This window comes from Salvelinus alpinus, chromosome 4 (genome assembly GCF_045679555.1).
Source record: "Salvelinus alpinus chromosome 4, SLU_Salpinus.1, whole genome shotgun sequence".
Classification (NCBI taxonomy): domain Eukaryota; kingdom Metazoa; phylum Chordata; class Actinopteri; order Salmoniformes; family Salmonidae; genus Salvelinus; species Salvelinus alpinus.
This window is the reverse complement of record NC_092089.1, coordinates 16,435,443-16,455,353: the sequence shown is the minus strand read 5'-3', so window position 1 is coordinate 16,455,353 and position 19,911 is coordinate 16,435,443. Positions and strand designations below refer to the sequence as shown.

The 19,911-nt window shown below is 53.1% G+C and overlaps 1 protein-coding gene across 3 annotated transcripts in view; it reads left to right on the top strand.

Annotated features, from left to right (window-relative positions):
* The window catches only part of cdkal1 (CDK5 regulatory subunit associated protein 1-like 1), a 1,024,035-nt gene that overhangs the window by 308,707 nt on the left and 695,417 nt on the right, over positions 1-19,911 (top strand). For all 3 annotated transcript variants that reach the window (XM_071395740.1, XM_071395742.1, XM_071395741.1), the window contains exon 8: positions 18,127-18,230. In XM_071395740.1, the coding sequence (XP_071251841.1) occupies positions 18,127-18,230 (104 nt within the window). The remainder of the gene's footprint in view (positions 1-18,126; positions 18,231-19,911) is intronic.

Genomic DNA, 19,911 nt, shown 5'->3' with positions numbered 1-19,911 from the left:
CATGCTGTTAAAGCCATGGTTAGTGTGGTGTGAGGTCTGCTGTGTGTCTCTCATGCTGTTAAAGCCATGGTTAGTGGTGTGAGGTTTGCTGTGTGTTGTCCCTGGGTGATGTGAGCTCTTCCAGTTGCTCAGGACCTCCCCTGTGTGTGTTGTCCCTGGGTGATGTGAGCTCTTCCAGTTGCTCAGGACCTCCCCTGTGTGTGTTTCTCAGACTTAGCAGCCCTCTGACTTGGAAATGATTTCTCAAATGGACCCTGATGCCTTTCAGACTGAAACTGAACGGTGTCCATTTTGTTTGTCTTGTTTGTTCCAGCAGTGGGAGTCTTCCCAGTGGGGTTCAACTGTTCTCTTCCACTTTGACTTTGAAAGGCCTCTTATAAAAGGACTTAATTGTTTTATACTTTCTGTGCTGGGTTCAATATTCACTCGACCCTCCTTGTCCTTGTTGACACAAACTTCTTAACAAACAATACAATGAGTTCCTGCAACTTCTCTTCAAGTTCAAACCACTTTTATTTTATTTTTTTTATTTTTTTATCAACGTCTCTAAATAAAAGCTTTAAACATAATACATGGTCATAGATTCAGCTGCTTTCCAATTAATGGAGAATAAATGCTTAGTTGTAAAAATGCAGATCACAGGCTTAGTGTTTATGCCCTAGTGTTTTCCTTCCTCTGCTCACAGGGAAGAAGACATGGGTTCAAACAATATTTGAAATCGTTCAAATCCTTTCAGCCCAGAATGCCTCACTCTCCCTGGAATGTGAGATGGGCGGAGTTTTACAGTTCCGGGACTGTTTTGATTTGTTTCAGCTTAATTAAGCACCGATAAAGTATTTGAAATAATTTCGAATAGTATTTGAAGCCGTCCTGGGAGGCAGCAGCTCCTAGGAGTGTCCTCTTGGGTGTGTGTAATTTAGGGCAGGTTTCCACTCAGGGACCCACATTAATATATTGAGGGACCAGGAGTCTATCACTGGGGACCCAGTGCTATTGTCTCTCCATCATCTTCTGTGTTGACGGGCTAACAAAGAGGTGTGTGTGTGTGTGTGTGTGTGTGTGTGTGTGTGTGTGTGTGTGTGTGTGTGTGTGTGTGTGTGTGTGTGTGTGTGTGTGTGTGTGTGTGTGTGTGTGTGTGTGTGTCGTAATGATGAAGTATGTTGTCCTCGTACACCTTCATGTGTAATTAATGTTTTGAGGAGAGAGTCACACAGCAACACAGCAAGAGGCATTCAGACTACTGGTTACAGTCGTTAAGAAATCAGAAATGAGTTACTGCAGGTGTCTAAGGTGGGGGGGGGGGGCTCTCGTTTGGAGAGTAAGTCTACATTACTGAACAATAATACAATGAAATCACAAGCTATTCCTCTCCACGGTCTCTAGTCACGTCTTTTAAAAAACACTGATACTGGTGTTGGAAGTTAATACAGTGAGATTCTGGTTCTGTTTGAAACCAGTGTGGTTGTGATGAGTCTGAGATGCTCCTGTCAGAGAGGTTGGGATGTCCCGGGAGGTACTCCGTCAGAGGGAGATACAGAGAGAGAGAGAGAGGTTGGGATGTCCCGTGAGGTATTCAGTCAGAGGGAGAGACAGAGAGGTGCTAGAGGCGTCACTACAGACACCCTGGTTCAGCGGTCTAAGGCACTGCATCTCAGTGCTAGAGGCATCACTACTGACACTCTGGTTCGATTCCAGGCTGTATCACAACCTGCTGTGATTGAGAGTCCCATAGGGCGGCGCACAATTGGCCCAGCGTCATCCGGGTTTGGCCGGTGTAGGCCGTCCTTGTAAATAAGAATTTATTCTTAACTGACTTGCCTAGTTACATTTACATTTACATTACATTTAAGTCATTTAGCAGACGCTCTTATCCAGAGCGACTTACAAATTGGTGCATTCACCTTATGATATCCAGTGGAACAACCACTTTACAATAGTGCATCTAACTCTTTTAAGGGGGGGGGGGGGGGTTAGAAGGATTACTTTCTCCTATCCTAGGTATTCCTTAAAGAGGTGGGGTTTCAGGTGTCTCCGGAAGGTGGTGATTGACTCCGCTGACCTGGCGTCGTGAGGGAGTTTGTTCCACCATTGGGGTGCCAGAGCAGCGAACAGTTTTGACTGGGCTGAGCGGGAACTGTACTTCCTCAGAGGTAGGGAGGCGAGCAGGCCAGAGGTGGATGAACGCAGTGCCCTTGTTTGGGTGTAGGGCCTGATCAGAGCCTGAAGGTACGGAGGTGCCGTTCCCCTCACAGCTCCGTAGGCAAGCACCATGGTCTTGTAGCGGATGCGAGCTTCAACTGGAAGCCAGTGGAGAGAGCGGAGGAGCGGGGTGACGTGAGAGAACTTGGGAAGGTGTTAAATAGTTAAATAAAGATTAGATAACAACACACTACAGTAAATGTAGTAATGTAGATGTTGTCAGGACAACAAACTACAATAAATATTTACATTGTAAACGGTGTATCAACTTAGTAAAGTCTGTAGTAAAATAGATTACACTATCATCTGATCCAGGGTCTGCTCCTACACTGGGCTTTATACAATACATTACACTATCATCTGATCCAGGGTCTGCTCCTAAACTGGGCTCTATACAGTCATACAATACATTACACTATCATCTGATCCAGGGTCTGCTCCTACACTAGGCTTTATACAGTCATACAATACATTACACTATCATCTGATCCAGGGTCTGCTCCTACACTGGGCTTTATACAATACATTACACTATCATCTGATCCAGGGTCTGCTCCTACACTGGGCTTTATACAATACATTACACTATCATCTGATCCAGGGTCTGCTCCTACACTGGGCTTTATACAGTTATACAATACATTACACTATGATCTGATCCAGGGTCTGCTCCTACACTGGGCTATATATAGTCATACAATACATTACACTATCATCTGATCCAGGGTCTGCTCCTACACTGGGATTTATACCGTCATACAATACATTACACTATCATCTGATCCAGGGTCTGCTCATACACTGGGCTTTATACAATACATTACACTATCATCTGATCCAGGGTCTGCTCCTACACTGGGCTTTATACAATACATTACACTATAATCTGATCCAGGGTGTGCTCCTACACTGGGCTTTATACAATACATTACACTATCATCTGATCCAGGGTCTGCTCCTACACTGGGCTTTATATAGTCATACAATACATTACACTATCATCTGATCCAGGGTCTGCTCCTACACTGGGCTTTATATAGTCATACAATACATTACACTATCATCTGATCCAGGGTCTGCTCCTACACTGGGCTTTATACAATACATTACACTATCATCTGATCCAGGGTCTGCTCCTACACTGGGCTTTGTATAGTCATACAATACATTACACTATCATCTGATCCAGGGTCTGCTCCTACACTGGGCTTTATACAGTCATACAATACATTACACTATCATCTGATCCAGGGTCTGCTCTCTTCTTGGTCCTCAGGTCCTGTCAGTGTCATCAGAATGACTGATTTGTTGTGGCATGGAGACACAGCCTTCACGTCTCTTGGGAATACTAGGGGTTTGATCCACTTATAGCCACTACTGCTGGCCCATATTTCACATTTAACACCAGAGACCCCTGGAGGAGAGGTCTGGGGACCAGGGTACTAGTCTATAAGACCAGCGACTCCTGGAGTAGAGGTCTGGGGACCAGGGTACTAGTCTATAAGACCAGAGACCCCTGGAGTAGAGGTCTGGAGACCAGGGGGGACGGGACCAGGGTACTAGTCTATAAGACCAGAGACCCCTGGAGTAGAGGTCTGGGGACCAGGGTACTAGTCTATAAGAACAGAGACCCCTGGAGTAGAGGTCTGGAGACCATGGTACTAGTCTATAAGACCAGAGACCCCTGGAGTAGAGGTCTGGAGACCAGGGTACTAGTCTATAAGACCAGAGACCCCTGGAGTAGAGGTCTGGAGACCAGGGTACTAGTCTATAAGACCAGAGACCCCTGGAGTAGAGGTCTGGAGACCAGGGTACTCGTCTATAAGACCAGAGACTCCTGGAGTAGAGGTCTGGAGACCAGGGTACTAGTCTATAAGACCAGAGACCCCTGGAGTAGAGGTCTGGAAACCAGGGTACTAGTCTATAAGACCAGAGACCCCTGGAGTAGAGGCATGACCTCTGAGCTCTGTTGGTTGGAGGGGGAGAGAGAGGGGGCTGGGGAGAAACAGGAAGGAAGGAGGAGAGTAGGTCCCTCCTGTAGTCAGACCCACAGATTTCTGGTTACAGCCATCCTCTGACAGGGGGTTAAAGGGGGGAGACAGGATGATGGGAGAGTGGGAGAGGGCCCCATCTGTTAGTGTTCTCTCTGAGGCTAGGTCATGTGACCCAGCTGCCATCTTTAATGCCCATTTTAATCAGGGAAAGTGCCGGAGATGGATCTCCTTTCAAAGACATCCGTTCACCTCAAATCTGGACCACCACAGCATTATTAGTCCTGGTCTTTACACTAAATCTCTCTCTCTCTCTCTCTCTCTCTCTCTCTCTCTCTCTCTCTCGCTCTCGCTCTCGCTCTCGCTCTCTCTCTCATCTTTGTTAGAGCTATTATAAATGCAGGATTACAGAGCTGTATAAAAACAACACTCTTTTGGTTTTTCCAACTTAGGCTTGTTGTGTGAATAGTGGTTTATTCTTAGTAACATATCAATCAAATGTATTTCTAAAGCCCTTCTTACATCAACCGATGTCACAAAGTGCTGTACAGAAACCCAGCTTAAAACCCCAAACAGCAAGCAATGCAGGTGTAGAAGCACGGTGGCTAGGAAAAACTCCCTAGAAAGGACAGAACCTAGGAAGAAACCTAGAGAGGAACCAGGCTATGAGGGGTGGCCAGTCCTCTTCGGCAGGATAGAACTCCACCCACTTTGCCAAAGCACATCCCCCACACTACTAGAGGGATATCTTCAACCACCAACTTACTATCCTGAGACAAGGCCGGTTATAGCCCACAAAGATCTACCATACGGCAAGACCCCGAGGGGGGGCGCCAACCCGGACTGGAAGATCACGTCAGTGACTCAACCCACTCAACTGACCCACCCCTCCTTTGGACGGCATGGAAGAGCACCAGTAAGCCAGTGACTCAGCCCCCGTAATAGGGTTAGAGGCAGAGAATCCCAGTGGAGAGAGGAGAACCGGCCAGGCACAGACAGCAAGGGCGGTTCATCGCTCCAGTGCCTTTCTGTTCACCTTCACACTCCTGGGCCAGACTACACTCAATCATAGGACCTACTGAAGAGATGAGTCTTCAATAAAGACTTAAAGGTTGAGACCGAGTCTGCGTCCATCACATGGATAAGCAGACCATTCCATAAAAATGGAGCTCTATAGGAGAAAGCCCTGCCTCCAGCTGTTTGCTTTGAAATTCTAGGGACAATTAGGAGGCCTGCATCTTGTGACCGTAGCGTACGTGTAGGTATGTACGGCAGGACCAAATCGGAAAGATAGGAGCAAGCCCATGTAATGCTTTGTAGGTTAGCAGTAAAACCTTGAAATCAGCCCTTGCCTTAACAGGAAGCCAGCGTAGAGAAGCTAGCACTGGAGTAATATGATCACATTTTGGGGTTCTAGTCAAGATTCTAGCAGCCGTGTTTGGCACTAACTGAAGTTTATTTGGTGCTTTATCTGGGCAGCCGGAAAGTAGAGCATTGCAGTAGTCTAATCTAGATGTGAAAAAAGCATGGATATATTTTTCTGCATTATTTTTGGACTGAAAGTTTCTGATTTTTGCAGTGTTATGTAGATGAGGGAAGGGGGCTGTCCTTGAATAAATGACTGTGTTGTGTTTCTATGAGACTGGAGCAGACTGTATGTTGTATGAAGCCTGTATGTTATCAGTTGGTCACGGATGGTCTATTTCTGGTTGTCTCATCGTTACTCTGTGAGACTAGATCATTGATGGCATGTGACTCTCCTTCATTCACAACTATAATGGTTCGGTTAGTAAATTACTATTTAGTCTTAACAGACAGGGGGTTTAGACTGGAGCATGGGGGGGTTTAGACTGGAGCATGGGGGGGTTTAGACTGTCCTGGAGCATGTTACCAGACCCTGTTTACTCCATCCTAGTCTTCTTACCTGACAGGGGGTTTAGACTGTCCTGGAGCATGTTACCAGACCCTGTTTACTCCATCCTAGTCTTCTTACCTGACAGGGGGGTTTAGACTGTCCTGGAGCATGTTACCAGACCCTGTTTACTCCATCCTAGTCTTCTTACCTGACAGGGGGGTTTAGACTGTCCTGGAGCATGTTACCAGACCCTGTTTACTCCATCCTAGTCTTCTTACCTGACAGGGGGGTTTAGACTGTCCTGGAGCATGTTTCCAGACCCTGTTTACTACATCCTAGTCTTCTTACCTGACAGGGGGTTTAGACTGTCCTGGGGCATGTTCCCAGACCCTGTTTACTCCATCCTAGTCTTCTTACCTGACAGGGGGGTTTAGACTGTCCTGGAGCATGTTACCAGACCCTGTTTACTCCATCCTAGTCTTCTTACCTGACAGGGGGGTTTAGACTGTCCTGGAGCATGTTCCCAGACCCTGTTTACTCCATCCTAGTCTTCTTACCTGACAGGGGGGTTTAGACTGTCCTGGAGCATGTTACCAGACCCTGTTTACTCCATCCTAGTCTTCTTACCTGACAGGGGGGTTTAGACTGTCCTGGAGCATGTTACCAGACCCTGTTTACTCCATCCTAGTCTTCTTACCTGACAGGGGGTTTAGACTGTCCTGGAGCATGTTTCCAGACCCTGTTTACTCCATCCTAGTCTTCTTACCTGACAGGGGGGTTTAGACTGTCCTGGAGCATGTTACCAGACCCTGTTTACTCCATCCTAGTCTTCTTACCTGACAGGGGGTTTAGACTGTCCTGGAGCATGTTTCCAGACCCTGTTTACTCCATCCTAGTCTTCTTACCTGACAGGGGGTTTAGACTGTCCTGGAGCATGTTCCCAGACCATGTTTACTCCATCCTAGTCTTCTTACCTGACAGGGGGGTTTAGACTGTTTGTCCCAGAGTCAACCTAGTCTTTATCCCTCCCAAAATGAGGCTTAATATATTCCATATAGAAATCAAACTGCTTAGTTTTCACGGTTGTTTGAGGATGGTCTCAAAAATCTTGCTGACAAAATCTTCGGAATGTGAAGAATAAATGTGTCCCGGTAAATATATATATAACATTCCTTTACCAGCCAGCTTGAATCATTTCTGTTTCCTATCCTTTGATTTGTTCCATGTTTTCCTCTGTCTGTCTTTAAAACAATGAAAAACAGCCCCGTTTCTCCCTCTCTTAAACCCGGGTTCAGGCAACAGCAGGAGCATCGTTTCTCCCTCTCTAAAACCCGGGTTAAGACAACAGCAGGAGCATCGTTTCTCCCTCTCTAAAACCCGGGTTCAGACAACAGCAGGAGCATCGTTTCTCCCTCTCTAAAACCCGGGTTCAGACAACAGCAGGAGCATCGTTTCTCCCTCTCTAAAACCCGGGTTCAGACAACAGCAGGAGCATCGTTTCTCCCTCTCTAAAACCCGGGTTCAGACAACAGCAGGAGCATCGTTTCTCCCTCTCTAAAACCCGGGTTCAGACAACAGCAGGAGCATCGTTTCTCCCTCTCTAAAACCCGGGTTCAGACAACAGCAGGAGCAGCGTTTCTCCCTCTCTAAAACCCGGGTTCAGACAACAGCAGTAGCATCGTTTCTCCCTCTCTAAAACCCGGGTTCAGACAACAGCAGGAGCATCGTTTCTCCCTCTCTAAAACCCGGGTTCAGACAACAGCAGGAGCATCGTTTCTCCCTCTCTAAAACCCGGGTTCAGACAACAGCAGGAGCATCGTTGATCTCCTGAATCCCAGCAGCTTGGCACGGCAAGGCCAGACACCACTACAACCAGCAGCTTGGCACGGCAAGGCCAGACACCACTACAACCAGCAGCTTGGCACGGCAAGGCCAGACACCACTACAACCAGCAGCTTGGCACGGCAAGGCCAGACACCACTACAACCAGCAGTTTGGCACGGCAAGGCCAGACACCACTACAACCAGCAGCTTGGCACGGCAAGGCCAGACACCACTACAACCAGCAGCTTGGCACGGCAAGGCCAGACACCACTACAACCAGCAGCTTGGCACGGCAAGGCCAGACACCACTACAACCAGCAGCTTGGCACGGCAAGGCCAGACACCACTACAACCAGCAGCTTGGCAAGGCCAGACACCACTACAACCAGCAGCTTGGCAAGGCCAGACACCACTACAACCAGCAGCTTGGCAAGGCCAGACACCACTACAACCAGCAGCTTGGCACGGCAAGGCCAGACACCACTACAACCAGCAGCTTGGCAAGGCCAGACACCACTACAACCAGCAGCTTGGCAAGGCCAGACACCACTACAACCAGCAGCTTGGCAAGGCCAGACACCACTACAACCAGCAGCTTGGCACGGCACGGCCAGACACCACTACAACCAGCAGCTTGGCACGGCAAGGCCAGACACCACTACAACCAGCAGCTTGGCACGGCAAGGCCAGACACCACTACAACCAGCAGCTTGGCAAGGCCAGACACCACTACAACCAGCAGCTTGGCACGGCCAGACACCACTACAACCAGCAGCTTGGCACGGCAAGGCCAGACACCACTACAACCAGCAGCTTGGCAAGGCCAGACACCACTACAACCAGCAGCTTGGCAAGGCCAGACACCACTACAACCAGCAGCTTGGCACGGCACGGCCAGACACCACTACAACCAGCAGCTTGGCACGGCAAGGCCAGACACCACTACAACCAGCAGCTTGGCAAGGCCAGACACCACTACAACCAGCAGCTTGGCAAGGCCAGACACCACTACAACCAGCAGCTTGGCAAGGCCAGACACCACTACAACCAGCAGCTTGGCAAGGCCAGACACCACTACAACCAGCAGCTTGGCACGGCCAGACACCACTACAACCAGCAGCTTGGCACGGCCAGACACCACTACAACCAGCAGCTTGGCACGGCACGGCCAGACACCACTACAACCAGCAGTTTGGCACGGCAAGGCCAGACACCACTACAACCAGCAGCTTGGCAAGGCCAGACACCACTACAACCAGCAGCTTGGCAAGGCCAGACACCACTACAACCAGCAGCTTGGCAAGGCCAGACACCACTACAACCAGCAGCTTGGCACGGCCAGACACCACTACAACCAGCAGCTTGGCAAGGCCAGACACCACTACAACCAGCAGCTTGGCAAGGCCAGACACCACTACAACCAGCAGCTTGGCAAGGCCAGACACCACTACAACCAGCAGCTTGGCACGGCACGGCCAGACACCACTACAACCAGCAGCTTGGCACGGCACGGCCAGACACCACTACAACCAGCAGCTTGGCACGGCAAGGCCAGACACCACTACAACCAGCAGCTTGGCACGGCAAGGCCAGACACCACTACAACCAGCAGCTTGGCAAGGCCAGACACCACTACAACCAGCAGCTTGGCAAGGCCAGACACCACTACAACCAGCAGCTTGGCACGGCCAGACACCACTACAACCAGCAGCTTGGCACGGCAAGGCCAGACACCACTACAACCAGCAGCTTGGCAAGGCCAGACACCACTACAACCAGCAGCTTGGCAAGGCCAGACACCACTACAACCAGCAGCTTGGCAAGGCCAGACACCACTACAACCAGCAGCTTGGCACGGCAAGGCCAGACACCACTACAACCAGCAGCTTGGCAAGGCCAGACACCACTACAACCAGCAGCTTGGCAAGGCCAGACACCACTACAACCAGCAGCTTGGCAAGGCCAGACACCACTACAACCAGCAGCTTGGCACGGCAAGGCCAGACACCACTACAACCAGCAGCTTGGCACGGCAAGGCCAGACACCACTACAACCAGCAGCTTGGCACGGCAAGGCCAGACACCACTACAACCAGCAGCTTGGCAAGGCCAGACACCACTACAACCAGCAGCTTGGCACGGCAAGGCCAGACACCACTACAACCAGCAGCTTGGCACGGCAAGGCCAGACACCACTACAACCAGCAGCTTGGCACGGCAAGGCCAGACACCACTACAACCAGCAGCTTGGCAAGGCCAGACACCACTACAACCAGCAGCTTGGCAAGGCCAGACACCACTACAACCAGCAGCTTGGCACGGCCAGACACCACTACAACCAGCAGCTTGGCACGGCAAGGCCAGACACCACTACAACCAGCAGCTTGGCAAGGCCAGACACCACTACAACCAGCAGCTTGGCAAGGCCAGACACCACTACAACCAGCAGCTTGGCAAGGCCAGACACCACTACAACCAGCAGCTTGGCACGGCAAGGCCAGACACCACTACAACCAGCAGCTTGGCAAGGCCAGACACCACTACAACCAGCAGCTTGGCAAGGCCAGACACCACTACAACCAGCAGCTTGGCAAGGCCAGACACCACTACAACCAGCAGCTTGGCACGGCAAGGCCAGACACCACTACAACCAGCAGCTTGGCACGGCACGGCCAGACACCACTACAACCAGCAGCTTGGCACGGCAAGGCCAGACACCACTACAACCAGCAGCTTGGCACGGCAAGGCCAGACACCACTACAACCAGCAGCTTGGCACGGCCAGACACCACTACCACCACCAGCAGCTTGGCACGGCCAGACACCACTACAACCAGCAGCTTGGCACGGCCAGACACCACTACAACCAGCAGCTTGGCACGGCAAGGCCAGACACCACTACAACCAGCAGCTTGGCACGGCAAGGCCAGACACCACTACAACCAGCAGCTTGGCACGGCAAGGCCAGACACCACTACAACCAGCAGCTTGGCACGGCAAGGCCAGACACCACTACAACCAGCAGCTTGGCACGGCAAGGCCAGACACCACTACAACCAGCAGCTTGGCACGGCAAGGCCAGACACCACTACAACCAGCAGCTTGGCACGGCCAGACACCACTACAACCAGCAGCTTGGCACGGCCAGACACCACTACACCCAGCAGCTTGGCACGGCCAGACACCACTACAACCAGCAGCTTGGCACGGCAAGGCCAGACACCACTACAACCAGCAGCTTGGCACGGCAAGGCCAGACACCACTACAACCAGCAGCTTGGCAAGGCCAGACACCACTACAACCAGCAGCTTGGCAAGGCCAGACACCACTACAACCAGCAGCTTGGCACGGCAAGGCCAGACACCACTACAACCAGCAGCTTGGCACGGCCAGACACCACTACAACCAGCAGCTTGGCACGGCCAGACACCACTACAACCAGCAGCTTGGCACGGCCAGACACCACTACAACCAGCAGCTTGGCACGGCAAGACGCCAGACACCACTACAACCAGCAGCTTGGCACGGCAAGGCCAGACACCACTACAACCAGCAGCTTGGCAAGGCCAGACACCACTACAACCAGCAGCTTGGCAAGGCCAGACACCACTACAACCAGCAGCTTGGCAAGGCCAGACACCACTACAACCAGCAGCTTGGCACGGCCAGACACCACTACAACCAGCAGCTTGGCACGGCCAGACACCACTACAACCAGCAGCTTGGCACGGCACGGCCAGACACCACTACAACCAGCAGCTTGGCACGGCAAGGCCAGACACCACTACAACCAGCAGCTTGGCAAGGCCAGACACCACTACAACCAGCAGCTTGGCAAGGCCAGACACCACTACAACCAGCAGCTTGGCAAGGCCAGACACCACTACAACCAGCAGCTTGGCAAGGCCAGACACCACTACAACCAGCAGCTTGGCACGGCCAGACACCACTACAACCAGCAGCTTGGCACGGCCAGACACCACTACAACCAGCAGCTTGGCACGGCACGGCCAGACACCACTACAACCAGCAGCTTGGCACGGCAAGGCCAGACACCACTACAACCAGCAGCTTGGCAAGGCCAGACACCACTACAACCAGCAGCTTGGCAAGGCCAGACACCACTACAACCAGCAGCTTGGCAAGGCCAGACACCACTACAACCAGCAGCTTGGCACGGCCAGACACCACTACAACCAGCAGCTTGGCAAGGCCAGACACCACTACAACCAGCAGCTTGGCAAGGCCAGACACCACTACAACCAGCAGCTTGGCAAGGCCAGACACCACTACAACCAGCAGCTTGGCACGGCACGGCCAGACACCACTACAACCAGCAGCTTGGCACGGCACGGCCAGACACCACTACAACCAGCAGCTTGGCACGGCAAGGCCAGACACCACTACAACCAGCAGCTTGGCACGGCCAGACACCACTACAACCAGCAGCTTGGCACGGCAAGGCCAGACACCACTACAACCAGCAGCTTGGCAAGGCCAGACACCACTACAACCAGCAGCTTGGCAAGGCCAGACACCACTACAACCAGCAGCTTGGCACGGCAAGGCCAGACACCACTACAACCAGCAGCTTGGCAAGGCCAGACACCACTACAACCAGCAGCTTGGCAAGGCCAGACACCACTACAACCAGCAGCTTGGCAAGGCCAGACACCACTACAACCAGCAGCTTGGCACGGCCAGACACCACTACAACCAGCAGCTTGGCAAGGCCAGACACCACTACAACCAGCAGCTTGGCACGGCCAGACACCACTACAACCAGCAGCTTGGCAAGGCCAGACACCACTACAACCAGCAGCTTGGCAAGGCCAGACACCACTACAACCAGCAGCTTGGCACGGCACGGCCAGACACCACTACAACCAGCAGCTTGGCAAGGCCAGACACCACTACAACCAGCAGCTTGGCAAGGCCAGACACCACTACAACCAGCAGCTTGGCACGGCCAGACACCACTACAACCAGCAGCTTGGCAAGGCCAGACACCACTACAACCAGCAGCTTGGCAAGGCCAGACACCACTACAACCAGCAGCTTGGCAAGGCCAGACACCACTACAACCAGCAGCTTGGCAAGGCCAGACACCACTACAACCAGCAGCTTGGCACGGCAAGGCCAGACACCACTACAACCAGCAGCTTGGCAAGGCCAGACACCACTACAACCAGCAGCTTGGCAAGGCCAGACACCACTACAACCAGCAGCTTGGCAAGGCCAGACACCACTACAACCAGCAGCACGGCAAGGCCAGACACCACTACAACCAGCAGCTTGGCACGGCAAGGCCAGACACCACTACAACCAGCAGCTTGGCAAGGCCAGACACCACTACAACCAGCAGCTTGGCACGGCCAGACACCACTACAACCAGCAGCTTGGCACGGCCAGACACCACTACAACCAGCAGCTTGGCAAGGCCAGACACCACTACAACCAGCAGCTTGGCACGGCCAGACACCACTACAACCAGCAGCTTGGCAAGGCCAGACACCACTACAACCAGCAGCTTGGCACGGCCAGACACCACTACAACCAGCAGCTTGGCAAGGCCAGACACCACTACAACCAGCAGCTTGGCAAGGCCAGACACCACTACAACCAGCAGCTTGGCACGGCACGGCCAGACACCACTACAACCAGCAGCTTGGCAAGGCCAGACACCACTACAACCAGCAGCTTGGCAAGGCCAGACACCACTACAACCAGCAGCTTGGCACGGCCAGACACCACTACAACCAGCAGCTTGGCAAGGCCAGACACCACTACAACCAGCAGCTTGGCAAGGCCAGACACCACTACAACCAGCAGCTTGGCAAGGCCAGACACCACTACAACCAGCAGCTTGGCAAGGCCAGACACCACTACAACCAGCAGCTTGGCACGGCAAGGCCAGACACCACTACAACCAGCAGCTTGGCAAGGCCAGACACCACTACAACCAGCAGCTTGGCAAGGCCAGACACCACTACAACCAGCAGCTTGGCAAGGCCAGACACCACTACAACCAGCAGCACGGCAAGGCCAGACACCACTACAACCAGCAGCTTGGCACGGCAAGGCCAGACACCACTACAACCAGCAGCTTGGCAAGGCCAGACACCACTACAACCAGCAGCTTGGCACGGCCAGACACCACTACAACCAGCAGCTTGGCACGGCAAGGCCAGACACCACTACAACCAGCAGCTTGACACGGCCAGACACCACTACAACCAGCAGCTTGGCACGGCAAGGCCAGACACCACTACAACCAGCAGCTTGGCAAGGCCAGACACCACTACAACCAGCAGCTTGGCACGGCAAGGCCAGACACCACTACAACCAGCAGCTTGGCACGGCACGGCCAGACACCACTACAACCAGCAGCTTGGCAAGGCCAGACACCACTACAACCAGCAGCTTGGCAAGGCCAGACACCACTACAACCAGCAGCTTGGCACGGCAAGGCCAGACACCACTACAACCAGCAGCTTGGCACGGCCAGACACCACTACAACCAGCAGCTTGGCACGGCCAGACACCACTACAACCAGCAGCTTGGCAAGGCCAGACACCACTACAACCAGCAGCTTGGCAAGGCCAGACACCACTACAACCAGCAGCTTGGCACGGCAAGGCCAGACACCACTACAACCAGCAGCTTGGCACGGCCAGACACCACTACAACCAGCAGCTTGGCACGGCAAGGCCAGACACCACTACAACCAGCAGCTTGGCAAGGCCAGACACCACTACAACCAGCAGCTTGGCACGGCCAGACACCACTACAACCAGCAGCTTGGCACGGCCAGACACCACTACAACCAGCAGCTTGGCACGGCAAGGCCAGACACCACTACAACCAGCAGCTTGGCACGGCCAGACACCACTACAACCAGCAGCTTGGCACGGCCAGACACCACTACAACCAGCAGCTTGGCAAGGCCAGACACCACTACAACCAGCAGCTTGGCACGGCAAGGCCAGACACCACTACAACCAGCAGCTTGGCACGGCACGGCCAGACACCACTACAACCAGCAGCTTGGCACGGCCAGACACCACTACAACCAGCAGCTTGGCACGGCCAGACACCACTACAACCAGCAGCTTGGCACGGCAAGGCCAGACACCACTACAACCAGCAGCTTGGCACGGCCAGACACCACTACAACCAGCAGCTTGGCACGGCCAGACACCACTACAACCAGCAGCTTGGCACGGCAAGGCCAGACACCACTACAACCAGCAGCTTGGCACGGCCAGACACCACTACAACCAGCAGCTTGGCACGGCCAGACACCACTACAACCAGCAGCTTGGCACGGCCAGACACCACTACAACCAGCAGCTTGGCACGGCCAGACACCACTACAACCAGCAGCTTGGCACGGCCAGACACCACTACAACCAGCAGCTTGGCACGGCCAGACACCACTACAACCAGCAGCTTGGCACGGCACGGCCAGACACCACTACAACCAGCAGCTTGGCACGGCCAGACACCACTACAACCAGCAGCTTGGCACGGCCAGACACCACTACAACCAGCAGCTTGGCACGGCCAGACACCACTACAACCAGCAGCTTGGCACGGCCAGACACCACTACAACCAGCAGCTTGGCAAGGCAAGGCCAGACACCACTACAACCAGCAGCTTGGCACGGCCAGACACCACTACAACCAGCAGCTTGGCAAGGCCAGACACCACTACAACCAGCAGCTTGGCACGGCCAGACACCACTACAACCAGCAGCTTGGCAAGGCCAGACACCACTACAACCAGCAGCTTGGCACGGCCAGACACCACTACAACCAGCAGCTTGGCACGGCCAGACACCACTACAACCAGCAGCTTGGCAAGGCCAGACACCACTACAACCAGCAGCTTGGCAAGGCCAGACACCACTACAACCAGCAGCTTGGCAAGGCCAGACACCACTACAACCAGCAGCTTGGCACGGCCAGACACCACTACAACCAGCAGCTTGGCAAGGCCAGACACCACTACAACCAGCAGCTTGGCACGGCCAGACACCACTACAACCAGCAGCTTGGCAAGGCCAGACACCACTACAACCAGCAGCTTGGCACGGCCAGACACCACTACAACCAGCAGCTTGGCACGGCCAGACACCACTACAACCAGCAGCTTGGCACGGCCAGACACCACTACAACCAGCAGCTTGGCACGGCCAGACACCACTACAACCAGCAGCTTGGCACGGCACGGCCAGACACCACTACAACCAGCAGCTTGGCAAGGCCAGACACCACTACAACCAGCAGCTTGGCAAGGCAAGGCCAGACACCACTACAACCAGCAGCTTGGCAAGGCCAGACACCACTACAACCAGCAGCTTGGCAAGGCCAGACACCACTACAACCAGCAGCTTGGCAAGGCAAGGCCAGACACCACTACAACCAGCAGCACGGCAAGGCCAGACACCACTACAACCAGCAGCTTGGCACGGCCAGACACCACTACAACCAGCAGCTTGGCACGGCCAGACACCACTACAACCAGCAGCACGGCAAGGCCAGACACCACTACAACCAGCAGCTTGGCACGGCCAGACACCACTACAACCAGCAGCACGGCAAGGCCAGACACCACTACAACCAGCAGCTTGGCAAGGCCAGACACCACTACAACCAGCAGCACGGCAAGGCCAGACACCACTACAACCAGCAGCACGGCAAGGCCAGACACCACTACAACCAGCAGCACAGGCTTTATACTACACCGTGTGTCTTAGTGGTTCAGGGGCTGGGAGGGAGGGAGGGAGGGAGGGAGGGAGGGAGGGATGGGGGAGAGAGGGAGAGAGGGGGGGAGGGAGAGAGAGAGGGAGAGAGAGAGAGTGGGAGGGAGAGCGAGGGAGAGCGAGAGACAGAGAGAGAGGGGGAGAGAGGGATGGGGGAGAGAGGGATAGCGATAGAGAGGGAGGGAGGGAGGGAGAGAGAGGGGGGAGAGAGGGGGAGGGAATATCTGTGTGGAGAACAGGTCATGATGATACAGCCGTCGTCTCCTCTCTTTCATTCTTCCAGAACTTGGAAACAGCCATGATACCGACATGTCAACGTTTTGGCACTGCCTGCTCTTGGATGTGTGTGTGAAAGAGCTGTGTGTGTGTGTGTGTGTGTGTGTGTGTGTGTGTGTGTGTGTGTGTGTGTGTGTGTGTGTGTGTGTGTGTGTGTGTGTGTGTGTGTGTGTGTGTGTGTGAGAGCTGTAGTTTGGCATAGCTGTCTGAACTCAGCCGGACACACAGCTCATCAGGGGAACAGGAAAGCTGAGAACTCAAAGAAGCCCTAAGAGTCTCAGCTAAACAGTCAGCCAGTCAGCCAGCAACAGAGGAATCCAACCAGCCAAGTCAGCCAGCCAGTCAGTCAGCCAGCAACAGAGGAATCCAACCAGCCAAGTCAGCCAGCCAGTCAGTCAGCCAGCAACAGAGGAATCCAACCAGCCAGCCCAGTCAGCCAGCCAGTCAGCCAGCAACAGAGGAATCCAACCAGCCAGCCCAGTCAGCCAGCAACAGAGGAATCCAGTCAGCCAGCCAGCCAGCAACAGAGGAAGCCAGCCAGCCAGCCAGTCAGCCAGCCCAGCCCAGCCCAGCCAGCCAGCCCAGTCAGTCAGTCAGCCCAGTCAGCCAGCCCAGCCCAGTCAGCTAGTCAGCCAGCCAGCCAGCCAGCCAGCCCAGTCACACTAAGGAATGGAAACCTGCCTTCCTGCACTGTGCTTCTCTCGTCTCAGATTCACTTCACAGCAAATATAACAAGCAGAAGGAGACAGACGCTGGGAGAACCAGAACAATTGATCATGTCTGAAAGGAATGCAGTCGTCCTCCTCGGTACTCACATCAAAAGAACCCTCGATGGGGGGGGGGGGGGGGGGAAACAACCAACTATACCTCTCCAAAGATTCACTTCTCTCTCCGTATTAAACCTCGTTCCCTTTCCTCTTCAGATATGTCCTTCTCTACATTATAACGTTTAGTTTAAGAGTCTATTTGGTCTCAGAATAATGTAAGGAACCATATGATTGCCTGGGATAGCGGTGTTGGTCGGTCATACACCTGATCACACTCTCCCTGCTGTTGAGGCTTGTTGTCTACAACACTTCCAGGTCTCTTTGAAATGGCCACCTTCAAAAGGGCTTCGTTGGCCGCTGCTTGTAATGCCTCGAGTCCTGGCGGGTCTACTGTTTCAACTGTTTTAACTGAGGCCCGACCTCCTCCTCTCTCTCCCTCTCCAGTTGTCTGAATGCCTGTACGTACTGTAAAACCAAGCATGCCAGAGGAGACCTGGCCAGCTACCCTGTAGAGGAACTAGTGGAGAGAGCCAGACAGTCCTTCCAAGGTGAGTCTACAGCCGACCTACACACTGCTGCTCCAGGTACACTGACTCCTTTAACCACCTTCTAGCTTTAGTAACTGACAACTCTTTATTGGAGATAGCACCAGGATATCTAGTGGGTTGTAGGAGATAGCACCAGGGGATCTAGTGGGTTGTAGGAGATAGCACCAGGGGATCTAGTGGGTTGTAGGAGATAGCACCAGGGGATCTAGTGGGTTATAGGAGATAGCACCAGGGGAATCTAGTGGGTTGTAGGAGATAGCACCAGGGGATCTAGTGGGTTGTAGGAGATAGCACCAGGGGATCTAGTGGGTTGTAGGAGATAGCACCAGGGGATCTAGTGGGTTGTAGGAGATATCACCAGGGGATCTAGTGGGTTGTAGGAGATATCACCATGGGATCTAGTGGGTTGTAGGAGATAGCACCAGGGGATCTAGTGGGTTGTAGGAGATATCACCAGCGGATCTAGTGGGCTGTAGGAGATAGCACCAGGGGATCTAGTGGGTTGTAGGAGATATCACCAGGGGATCTAGTGGGTTGTAGGAGATATCACCAGGGGGTCTAGTGGGTTGTAGGAGATAGCACCAGGGGATCTAGTTAGTTGTAGGAGATAGCACCAGGGGGATCTAGTGGGTTGTAGGAGATAGCACCAGGGGATCTAGTGGGTTGTAGGAGATATCACCAGGGGATCTAGTGGGTTGTAGGAGATATCACCAGGGGATCTAGTGGGTTGTAGGAGATAGCACCAGGGGATCTAGTTAGTTGTAGGAGATAGCACCAGGGGATCTAGTTAGTTGTAGGAGATATCACCAGGGGATCTAGTTAGTTGTAGGAGATAGCACCAGGGGATCTAGTTAGTTGTAGGAGATAGCACCAGGGGAATCTAGTGGGTTGTAGGAGATATCACCAGGGGATCTAGCCAGAACGTGATCATATCTGATGATCACACCACTACTAGCTAAAGTCCGATTGTCTTCCTATCCCAACATCTATACAGTTTTTCACCTTTATTTTTAGACAGCCCTTCCCGAGGTGAAAATACCACGTCCAACACCACCACTGTTATGCTTTGTTTCAACCCACATATAACAAGAGCAAGGAGATACATAGAGACGGATCATTCCTCACGTCTTGGACGTTGCTCACTAACGGCAGACAGACTTCCTCACTGTGTGGTTTTAATTCTAGTAACTGACAACGTTTTCTTTCATCAACAAGCCCAGTTCTCAGAGCCAATGAAATGACAGGTCCTCCCTTTTTTTAATTCTCTCCGGCAACCGTCTGTTAATCCGTCTTGATTGGATAGCTGATTTCATCACGCCTCCACGTAGACAGACATGTCTCGTCATGTTTCTATTTAGGTAGACAGACGGACGGACACGCGTCCCCAACAGCATTAGTAATTAACTGTCTCTCTGTGTGGAGTCTGTCAGCGACACGGGGCCTGCCTGTCACAGAGCAGAGATAGGACCGTTCTGGAATCACACCCAACCAATCGGGTTAACCAGCCAATCGTTGTGTCAGGCAGTTATCAGGGGGGGCGGGGCTTAGTTCCTATCAGTTCACTGGGTGTATTACCATGTCTGTTTACAGTTAAAGTCCTGTGTGTTTTTACTTCAGGTGTCGTATTACAGTGAAGTCTAGTACTTGTGCTCATCACATAATGCCAGGCTTTGACATCACT